Genomic DNA, 12,045 nt, shown 5'->3' on the forward strand with positions numbered 1-12,045 from the left:
ATGTGGTCTTTTGTGTAACACTTGTTGCACAGTTACAGAAACCCAAACCCAGGTGGAGATCTCTTGGGACCTCATCGGAAGTTTCAAACTCAAGAAATTGCTAGCAGATGCCCAAAAACACAAATCATTCTTAAAGGAGTGAGACTCTCCTAGACCAGGGGTGTCAAACTGGTGGCCCATGGGCCAGATGTGTCACATGCAGGCCATGCCCACCCCAGCTCTGCAAAGACAAAAAAACACACGTTGTGATATGTCACGATACGTCACGTGACACGATCGAGTTTGACACCCGTGTCCTAGACATTCTAATCATTTATTAACCATCTTCCTCCTAATGATGCACTCAGCATAATTGAAAAGATATATGAAAGGGGAAAAATAAAGTGGAAAAAGTCAGATTAAGATGTGACTCTAATTTATCTCCTGACTTCTATTATTCTTTCTCTGCTGCTGCAAGGCAATTTTGGGTAGAAAAAAAAGGACCTCGGGAATTCTTTTTACTGCAATCATGTATATACAATATGCATTTTTGTAACGGGAAGCATTCCATTTGTAAAATGCTACCTTATAATCTGCTGTACTTAGTCTCAGACTGGTAAAAAGAGAATGTAAGGTATTGCAGGTACAGAATACAGAAGGGAGGTACATGCTAAATAAATCTTGAGATCTTATAGTCCATTACTTGGATATTCCAACTTTCCAGTCTGGTACTTTTCCGCTGAATTGGATTACCACTCCCATCTTTCCAGTCATGATAGCCAACTTTAGGAGAGTTCACTTCTCCAATGCTTGGACTGAAGCTGCCATGGACCAAGCCTATGGAACAGAATTAGGATTTTTTTTTAGCTATAAGCACTGCAGATAAAGCCACCTGAGGGTTGGGGATGAGCACTAAGGGATATGTGTATGTATGTGACAGAGAGAGAATAGCCTTTCATGACAGTTTCCTCCCCACTTTTATCAGTGGAAAAGCAAAAATGAAATACTATATATCAGGGGTGTCAAACTCAATTTCATTGAGGGCCGCATCAGCATTGTGGTTGCCCTCAAGGGGCCCGGTGGGTATGGCCAGGGTGGGCGTGGCCTACTGGGTGGGCGTGGCTAGAGTGTGTATGGCCTACTGGGTGGGCGTGGCCAGCTCTACATCGTTCGCATCAAGGGTGCCTATGGGGGCCTGGGCTGGAGTGGGACAGATCTGAGGGTCTCTGGCAGAAGGAGGGTCTCTGGGCCAGGGCCAAGGCAGTGGGGGCCATTCCCTCACTGTTTCCAGGATGGCTTCGCAGGCCACATGAAACCACTTCGCGGGCCGGATCCGGCCCCCGGGCCTTGTGTTTGACATGTCTGCTATATATAGTATATACTATATATAGGGACGCGGTGGCTCAGTGGGTTAGGACACTGAGCTTGTCGATCAGAAGGTTGGCAGTTTGGTGGGTCGAATCCCGAGTGCCGTGTAGCAGAGTGAGCGCCTGTTACTCATCCCAGCTTCTACCAACCTAGCAGTTCGAAAGCACGTAAAAATGCAAGTAGAAAAATAGGGGCCACTACGGTGGGAAGGTAACAGCGTTCCGTGCGCCTTTGGCATCTAGTCATGCAGGCCACATGACCACGGAGACGTCCTCGGACAAGCGCTGGCTCTTTGGCTTTAAAACGGAGATGAGCACCGGCCCCTAGAGTCGGAAACGACTAGCACGCATGTGCGGGGGAACCTTTACCTTTACCTATATAGTTGTAGCTCTATAAAGCATTAGAGAGCTTCCAGTTAATCAGCTGTTTTGTAGGTTGCTGCAGGCAGAGTACTTGCTGGGCCTCTTAAGATTGTTAGGAATCCTCACTTAACATCCACTCCTTCAGTGCTCATTGTAAGTTATGCCAGTGCTGAATGAGGGGGGCTTACAATGGGTCCTCATAATTGTGGCTCTTGCAGCCTCTCCACAATCACACGATCACAATTTAGGCGCATGGCAACCAGTTACAACTTCATAACATCCCACAGTCACACGATCACCGTTTGCAACCTTCACTGCTGGCTTCCACAACAAGCAAAGTCAATGGGGAAGCCACCGGGAGGTTGCAAGTGGTGATTACGTGACCATAGGATGCTGTGACCATGCAGGATTTACTTTAATGTTAGCCAGTGAGATTGGTGGAACTGCCATCATAAATTGGTGCAGTCACATGACATTGTGTCTTACGACTGCTTGCTTGGTAACAAGAGTTCCTGGTCCCAGTTACTTTCAATAAGCAAGGATTGCCTGTATTGTAGCAGAAGTCGACAGTACTATCTGGCTGGATTGACCGTTATTTTGCCAGGATTGTCTGTATAAATTGGGTGTTAGGGTTCTTGTTAGCCTATATCCTTTGTCATCAAAGAAAGTATCTCATGTTTTGTCTGCTGTCAATCTTTTCCATTTACTTTTGATTTTCAAAGCACCAGGGTCTTCTCCAAGACTCTTAACTTTAGATAGATAGATAGATAGATAGATAGATAGATAGATAGATAGATAGATAGATAGATAGATAGATGGATGGGATGGGATAGATAGATAGATAGATAGATAGATAGATAGATAGATAGATAGATAGATGGATGGATGGGATGGGATAGATAGATAGATAGATAGATAGATAGATAGATAGATAGATAGATAGATAGATAGATAGATAGATAGATAACCTTTATTGTCATTTTTTTACTGTGGGCACAATGGCACACATTAAAAATGAAATTTAGTTGCTTCCTCTCAAAGTATACACATAAGGAGAATATTCGCAGCTCAGGGTTGAATGAAGGTTCCTTGGTGCTCTCTGAGTTTGGTTGTTTTATTTCAGGTGTTTCATTACCCAAACTAGCCCTGCTGATGTTACCTAGTTTGGGTAATGAAACGTCTGCAAGGAAACAACCATCTCACAGAGCCCCAAGGACCCCTCTTAACTTTTCGTAGTGTATCCAGGAGATACAGCCTTAAAAGAACAGGAGTCTTCCCAAATCCTTGAGATTCTCTCTCTGCTGTCTTCTGCCCAGACACGTCCTCCTTCTGCTGTGCTAATGGTAGACATTTTCACTACTTTTTTCAAGGCCGTAGCATGATATACGTATTTGTTTTTGATGAATTTCAGTTGTATTTTTTAGATGGATATTATACTAGGGCAGTGGGTTGTTGTTTGTTTTTTAATGGATGACTTTTTTTTTTACACATGCTGATGAGAGGTATAAAAATGACCTAAATGTGCTTCCTGAGCAAGGGAAGCTGTGGCTCACCGTCTTGATTCTGTTTCGTGGGCCTTTCCCCTACAGCACATCCTTTGTCCTGTTGCATTTTGGCTTGATGCTCCAACCCCACCCGCTGCTTCCTGCTGCCTCATCATTTCCACCCCCCTGCTTGTTTTTCCCCTCCCTTCCTCCAGGGGGAGCTCTGAAAAGGACAGCCTGATAGCTAAGAAATGTTCCTACAGCCGCTTCAAGAACTCTGCTGAAAGCGCAAAAGACCCTGAGCAAAGACCAAGTGAGTGATGTCTGATGAGAGTGTGTGTGTGTGTGTGTGTGTGTGTGTGTGTGTGTGTGTGTGTGTGGTGTACAGGTAGTGCTTGACTTACGACTGGTTGCTTAGCAACTGTTTGAAGTTCTGACGGACCTACCTGGAGGTTAGTTACAACCTGGATTCGAAGCTCCAACGTTCAGCCATCCTCCCTGCAGTCACGTGACTGCATTTTGGACACTTGGCAACTGGGCCACATTTATGCCTGCCTGCCGCATCCTGCAATCACATGGCCACATTTTAACAATGGTTTTGCCAAAAGCTGGCGTTTACTTACATTTTTTGGCAAAGCCACCCCCGTTGCAAACCATTGGTTTGCTTAACGACCACTGCATTTGCTTCACCACCACCACCACCACCACAAAAAAGGTTGCAAAATAAAATAAAATAAAATAAAAGAGCCTTGGTGGAGCAGTGGGCTAATGCCTCCTTAAGTAACACCAGCTGCCTGCAATTAGTGCAGGTTCGCGTCCCACCAGGCTCAAGGTTGACTCAGCCTTCCATCCTTCCGAGGTAGGTAAAATGAGGACCCAGATTGTTGGGGGCAATTAAGCTGACTTTGTAATAATACCGCTTAGGGGTGTGTGTGAAAGCCCTAACAAGCAGGCATATACATAGAATGAAGGCTACTGCTAAGCTTGTAAGCCGCCCTGAGTCTTCAGAGAAGGGCGGGATATAAATGTAATAAAAATAAAAAATAAAAATAAATAAAATAAAATAGGGCCAGACACATGACTAACTTGCTTTATGACCATAATGAGTTATGACCGTGATGAGTAGGCTCCATGACTGTCAGGACTACCTGGTAAAAAAAAAAATTCGCACTTATACCTAGCTATCAACTTTACCTGACAAGAGTTTGGGAATATGTAAAGCACTGGTGTGAATGCTTTGCGGAGTGAAGTGTTGAAGGAAAAGTCTTCATCAGGGTCCAGTCCAAGCCAGGAAAAAACAACATGGCGACTGCTTTAGAAAGAAGGTTGCAGTTTATGGAAGAGGAGAGCCAGACAGAAAGATGGCTCTGGAAGAAAAGAGAAAGAGCACATGTAGGAAGTGGGTTTTATATCCTCTGGAGCTCTTGAGTTTGTTTCCTGTTCCTGTTTGAGGCTTTGTATTTCCTGTGTCGTGTCCTTTGACCTGAGTCTGAGTGTGCCCCTTTCACATCTGTGGGTTAATCCTGTCCTGTCTTAAGAGTTTGGGTGGGGTATGCAGATTTTAGGTGTCCTTGTCTTCTTAATCTTCTAGTTTGAGGCATCCAACCTTCCTGAACGGATTACCACATCTGCATTTCTACAGAGCTGGTTTCTGCTTGGGGGAGGGAGACTTGGGGCTATTAAGAAAAACTGGGCATGCTTTTCTGCCTCTTTAAGATCCTTTGAGGAAATATAATATTCTGCCCTTTTAATATTTCCTTCTCTTGTGTGTGTGTGTGTGTGTGTGTGTGTGTGTGTGTGTGTGTGACTTCCCACAGAAGTTTGCATTTTACCTGGGGGGGGGCACATTCAAACAACGGATGGGAAAAACAACAGTCCTCAAAACTTGAAACACCCAAAACAAAATTACTTCATTGAAATATGCATTTATCCGAAGACTAAGGTCAAGGGCCTGAGGCTGCCCATGGCTACTGCAAAGGATTCACTTTGAAACAAATACATGCAAAGTACCCTCAAGTCTCTGAAGATGTTTACCATGCTTGCCTGTTTGTGAAAAAATAAGAATTTTCTTTATTCTGAACCACCTTGCTGGTCCATCTAGCCAAAGTAGCATTTTTCCCCCGTGTTTAGATTCATTGACTGAGAATAGAAGATGAAACCTCTATGTGGAAAACGTGGCTCTCTGATCACTCTATCATATAATACAGGTGGTCCCCAACTTACAACAATTCATTTAATGACCATTCAAAGTTACAATTGCACTAAAAAAAAGCCAGTTGCCAAGTATCTGAATTTTGATCAAATGAACATGGGGATGTTTCAAAAGTCATAACTGTGAAAAAGGGGTCATAAGTCACTTTTTTCAGTGCTGTTGTAACTTTGAACAGTCACTAGATGAGCTGTTGTAAGTCGAGGACTACCTGTATATGATTGAAATCTCATCTGGAACAGTCTTTTAACACAGAGCCTACAATGTATTGGCATGCATTAGTAACATGACATTTAATCCTGGCTTCCTCCTACTTTTTTAGGTGATATAAAGAATAACCCTGATTCACCAAGAGCAACTCAGAGATCAGACAGCAAGTAAATCTTCCCCTTCCTTGCTTTATAGTCTCCTTTTATCTTCATTTCCAGGGAATCACAAAGGGTCCAAAAGCTTGGGCTTGATAGCTTAGCCTGCAATAACTGTAAGCACAACACTATAGCAACAACAGCAAATGAACTAGGAAGACTAGCTGTGAAGCGACACTTGGATCGGAATTGAAAAGTTACAGAGCCTTCCCCAACTCCGTTCAGCACTTTTCAGTGTGTTGAGCTACAACCAATCAGTTAGTACTGTTGTAAAACAGTTCAAGAATCCATTAATATAGCATCCAAATCAGAAGAAGACCCAGCTTTTACTTAAACGTCTCCACTGAAGGCAAATTCACCAGCTGCTAAGTCAGTCAGTTCCATGATTAAACAGCTCTTGCCGTTAGGAAATGATTCCAGATGTCTTACTAACATCTGTTCCCTTGTCGTGTGAGGTAATTGTTTCTTGTCCTGTCTTCTGGAGCGACTGTAGTTCATCTTCTACATGACAGTTTCTGGGTTTTTCTCCCCTTTGGCAGTTTCTACTGTCAGGAATTGTGCAGAGATCTCCTTGAGCTAACAAGAAGTTTATTTATTTATTTATTTATTTAGTTTTCTATACCACCCTATTCCCGAAGGACTCAGGGCGGTTTACAGGGCAATATTTAAAAGACAATATAAAATTAAGATAAAAATAGAATTAAAAAGAATTAAATTAATAATAGCCCAACAATAAAACAATGTTAAAACTTAAAACTAAATACCCCCTCAGTCCAGGCCAGATAGATCGAAAAGCCAGGTTTTCAGGTCCCGGCGAAACGAGCGCAGGTCAGGGGCAGTCCGGAGTTCCACAGGTAAATCATTCCAAAGGGCAGGCGCGCCCACAGAGAATGCCCTCCCTCTGGGGATCACCCGCCGGCATTCCCTGACCGGCGGCACCCTAAGGAGGCCCTCCCTATGGGAGCGCACAGGACGATGGGAAGTTGATGCGGGCAGCAGTTGCACAGACAAAAAAGGTACTGAGAGCAGCAAAGTTCACACAGTAACCACACAGATACACTGAGGTGTGAAAAACAGAATACTTTACTTTGTGGTGTAATACAAAGCACAGTCAAAAATAAACAGTCCAGGTCATACACGTGTAAAGAACAGATAAATGATAGTAACAGTCCAAGGAGTATTCCAAATACAAAGTCTTCTTACCGGTCCAAAGGTCAAAACACAGTTGTTCAGGTTTAACACAGTAGCAAACCAACAATAACAGAGTAACTAACAGTGAAAAAACAGTGAGAGCAGAGAGAGAGAAACTACATCCCTAGCTCCCTCTTATGGCCATTGGGAGGCAAACACACCCTTGGCCAATCATCACATTTAAAGTGATATCATACATCATGGCTTATATATTTCCAACCCAACCAGGTAGGCTTAATCATATGCCTAACATCTACTATGGGAATAAGAAAACTAATCTACTTTAGCCAATGGATGTCAAGTTAGAAAAGCACTGTAAAAGCTATAAACCTAATTAATTAAACAGATTTCTATGCCCACTCAATTCGCACATGGTGAGTCTGGGCAGCTTACAACATTACTAATCCACAGTCCTGCACATACACACAAACACGCACATGCACAGTTGACAGATACAATCAAACCAGCCACTTGATTGGTTTCATATCAACTTGGGGTCCTCAAGCCTGCTGACCAGGTCTTCAGGGCCTTTCAGAAAAATATCGGGATGGGAGCCAGTCTTTCTATCTCCGGAGGAATGATATTCCACAGGGTGGGAGCCATCACAGAGAGGGCCCTTTTTCTTGTTCCCTAATAGTTGGGACGTGCAACATGTCCTGCCTTCCTGCTCTGGTGGGCCAGTTTTATACAGTACAGCCACAATTATACACCTACATAATTACCTTCATGGGTTTTTTTTAATCTTCCCTGATCTATCTGGATAACTGCTCTTTTTCTCCCTTAGACCTAAAGGCACTGCTCTGAGCCATCCCCATGATCCAGAACCGATGGTCATTAGGCAGATGGAAGAGGCAGCCCAAGTTCCTGAAGAATCTTCATCTCCCAAGATGGACGCTCAAAGCTTGGATGATTCAGCCTTTTTGGAAAAGACAAAGAACTCCAATGCTTTAACAGTCCCTTACAAGAATGCCATTTGCAAAAGTAACCATCACGTTCCCAGGTTTCCCCTGAAGCAGAATAAGGGGCTGTACAATCTGGCCCCAGACTCATGGCAGATGAAGCCACTGTGGATAGTACCAGGAAGTCCTTATGAAGCCAAGTGGATCCACCACAAGTATCTGTATTGCAATACTAGACCTTGGTAAGGGAAATGGGCCAAAATCTTGGCTGTTAACAGATAATGTTGTCTATACGAAGTAGGACAACACAGCCAATAGCATTGTTAAAGTATTAGTTATTGAAGTCTTCCTCTTCTCTGTTATTAGATCTGACTGAGGGGGCAGCATAACTTTTCTTAGGTTTGCTTCTTTACATCAGAGTAGAAGCCATTTAGTATTGTTCGCTACTTATTCCGTATACAGTAGTGGGGTGGCGAATCTGGTCCTCTAGAACAACAGTTCCCAAACTTGGCAACATTCCAAGGCAGCTATGTTGGCTGGCCAATTCTGGGAATTGAAGTCCACACATCTTAAAGTTGCCAAGCTCGGGAAGCCCTGCTCTAGATGATGCTAAAGTGCAAGTGACAGCAGCTCCAGTTAACATAGTCAACGATGAAGGGTACAGGAGTTGTAACTCAAGAGACCTCACACCTGCCTGTATTTTAAAAGTATGGTCTTGTTTGCTTTATGCTGGGTGGTTGTTTTTTTAACTTTGAAATCCTAATTTCTTCTTTGCAAATGGAGGTTTGTTTAATTAGCTTTTGCTGTATCTGAAATTGTATTTGAAATTCCTCCCCCCCCCTCTTTCTGTCAAAATTTGTGATCCAAATAGAGGACTCCAAATGAGAATGAAAGCAAAACAGATTTATTAGACCATCATATGCTGTAAAGTTGGCAAGTTGACCCACCTGGAAACTTGAACGCAGATTTAAAACATTCTTTAAAATGTGATGGAACTGAATTACGTTATCTTCACTTGGAGATACTGTGCCATGCTCAATTTATTTAAATGTTAGGAAAGGGCAGGCTAGAGTCCTGTGCTTTTGTCTTGTCAAATAAGAAAATGTTGGAAGGGATATGTGCAATAAAAATATCCAATTTTAATCAAAATGGATTTAGCACTTTGGGGTCGAAATTCAGATCTCAATTCTAGTTCAGTTTATTTTAATTCTCAATTACACGATGTAGTTGGAAAAGGTTGTTTGAAATAAAACTGGCATTTCTCATTCTTGGTTGATCCTTGTCAGGTCCCTTTAACGAGAGATTTAATAGTAGATGATAGGACAAAATATGCTTATGGGGGAGGGAAGTGTTTTTTTAATTGAGGCGTGTGTGAAATGTGAAAGTTTATTGTATATTTGATGATTTAGAAGAAGCACATTAAGAGAACAGACGTGAATTATGGATTGTTCTCCATGGAGTTGAATGAATGGTATGCTTAGCAAATGACTCAGTTGAAGCAGGACTAAAATTATGAAGTGTAATTATGCCCTTTGAGTTTAATGTATTAATGCAGGGGTGTCAAACTCGCAACGTCATGTGACGTGTCACAACGTATCATGACCTTTTTGCCATTGCCTGCAATGGGGTGGGCGTGGTTTTGCTATGATGCATCTGGCCTGCATCACCCCTGTGATGGGTGAATGTATTAAGAATAGTAAAGGTAAAGGTTCCCCCGCACATGCGTGCTAGTCGTTTCCGACTCTAGGGGCCGGTGCTCATCTCCGTTTCAAAGACCTTCTGATCAACAAGCTCAGCGTCCTAACCCACTGAGCCACCGCGTCCTTGTACAAAGAATACCTTGTAGTAATATTAGAGATGCGTTAGGGTCATCAGTGTGTCTGTGTGTATATACACACCCACCCACATAGATGTCCCTAACTGATGCATTATACACAGGCACATTTTTGTATATAGTTAAACTATTTAAAGGTTAGCAGAGATTGCAGCAAAAAGTCTACGTGAAGAGTAGATGACAGGAAACATTCTGGTAAATAGCTATACAGGTAGTCCTTAACTTACGATCACAATTGTGACCAGAACTTCCATTGCTAAGTAAAGCAGTTATGTGAGTCATGCCCAATTTTACAATCTTTTTAGCTGTGGTCATTAAGTGAATCACACAGTTGTTAAAGTATTTCCGTTGATTTTGTTTGTCAGAAGCTGGCTGGGAAAGTTGCAGATGTGATCAAATGATCCTGGAATACTGCAACCATCATAAATGCATGCCAATTGCCAGGTGCCATAATTTGATCATGTGACTGCAGGGACACTGCAGTGGTCATAAGTGCAAGAACCAGTTGTAAGTCACCTTTTTCAGCACCATTGTAACTTTGAACCCTCACTCCCATCCTGTTCTGTTCATGTTGGAAGCATCTAATGCACTTCTGGTTGAAAGGATTAGCCAGTGACACCACTGTTGCCTGGGGGACGCCCAGTTAAGGGGTCCTTTTATGGCCCCATTAATATGCTCACGGAAGTGGCACCTACCGTATTGATCTACTTGCGATTTAATAATTTAATTTAATAATTTAATTTGTATACCACCCTTCTCCCGAAGGACTCAGGGCGGTGAACAGGGCAATACACAATAAAAATAGAATACAAAAATTAAAAAGCCATTAAACAATTATGCCCATAAAATTAATACATATTAAAATTAAAACTATTTATAAAAAACCCAACCCCATCCCATCAGACCAGGCCAGCTTGTTCGAAAAAGAAAGTTTTGGTCACTTTGGGAGCTCACCCTTCCACACAGCAGCACTCAGGTCTGGAATATGGGCTTGCTAACTGTCAACCCAGCATCCTAACTGTGCTCCTTGAACACTCACTAAATGAACTATTGTAAGTCGAGGATTACCTGTAATACACTTTGGGGAATGAGCAAACCCTCCCTCCCCCATCCATTGTTGCACTTATGTATTCTCAGACTTTCCAACAGGTTGTGTACCTTTCAAATTTTCCATGCAATAAGGATCTGATTACAGAGGCTTGTTTCATACCAGACTGAGTCTCAGAAGCTTGGTCAGGGGGAAGGAGGGCAGGAGTTACGGCTATTTCAAAGCACTGTAAGGAAAAAGGAAAGTGTATCTTGCCTGCCTTTGAGCCAATGGCTCTAATTTTTCTATCTACATCCAAAATATTTATTACATTTGCACCTACCCTGTCAGAATAGCCCCACAGCCATTTATAAGTATAAATAGAATTAAAACAGTAGAAATTAAAAATGAACAGCAATTAAAACAAAATCAGACTGCCCAAATCCAATGATCAATTAAAATAAAAAAAGAATTTTACAGAGTCCTCGACTTACAACAGTTCATTTAGTGACCATTCAAAGTTACCACAGCACTGAAAAAAAGTGACTTATAACCATTTTTAGTTACAACCTTTGCACCATTCCCCATGATCATGTGATCAAAATTCAGATGCTTGGCAACTGATTCATGCGGTGCTCCGAGGTCACGCGATCCCCTTTTGAAACTTTTTGACAAGCCAAATCAAATAGGGAAGCCAGATTCACTGAACAACCCTGTTACTACCTTTTAACAACTGCAGTGATTCATTTAACAGGTGTGGCAAGAAAGGTCGTAAAATCCATTTAAGAACTGTCTCATTTAACAACAGAAACGTTGAAGACTACCTATATTGTAGAATGGCCTGGGAAACAGCTCGGTCCTCCTGAATGCCATCCACAAAGACCTGGCTCTTTGAGCTTTCCGGCCAGGACTGAGAACTTTCATTGTAATTTTATTTTAATTGGGTTTTAATTGGAGTTTAATAGGGGTTTTATTTTATTCAAGGACTAAATTTAATTATTTTAATTGTTCTTAACTTTTGTAATTTGTATTGTTAGAGCCTTGGTGGAGCAGTGGGCTAATGCCTCCTTAAGTAACACCAGCTGCCTGCAATTAGTGCAGGTTCGCATCCCACCAGGCTCAAGGTTGACTCAGCCTTCCATCCTTCCCAGGTAGGTCAAATGAGGACCCAGATTGTTGGGGGCAATAAGCTGACTTTGTAATAATGCCGCTTGGGGTGTGTGTGAAAGCCCTAATAAGCAGGCATATACATAGAATGAAGGCTACTGCTAAGCTTGTAAGCCGCCCTGAGTCTTCGGAGAAGGGCGGGATATAAATGTAATAAAAA

General features: G+C 42.4%; 1 protein-coding gene across 4 annotated transcripts in view; it reads left to right on the forward strand.

The window, feature by feature from the left end:
* The window catches only part of ATAT1 (alpha tubulin acetyltransferase 1), a 35,903-nt gene extending 26,781 nt beyond the window's left edge, over nt 1–9,122 (forward strand). Inside the window, exons 10-12 of one of the 4 annotated variants that reach the window (XM_083356039.1) lie at nt 3,409–3,506; nt 5,725–5,779; nt 7,743–9,122. In XM_083356039.1, coding sequence (XP_083212165.1) covers nt 3,409–3,506; nt 5,725–5,779; nt 7,743–8,103 — 514 coding nt within the window. In that variant the 3' untranslated portion in view covers nt 8,104–9,122. Of the gene's footprint in view, nt 1–3,408; nt 3,507–5,724; nt 5,780–7,742 lie in introns of those variants that run through there. The other 3 variants (XM_083356040.1, XR_014491681.1, XR_014491682.1) reach the window with 3 other exon arrangements.
* The last annotated feature ends 2,923 nt before the right edge of the window (nt 9,123–12,045 follow it).

This window comes from Vipera ursinii (assembly GCF_947247035.1).
Source record: "Vipera ursinii genome assembly, chromosome: 2".
NCBI lineage: Eukaryota > Metazoa > Chordata > Lepidosauria > Squamata > Viperidae > Vipera > Vipera ursinii.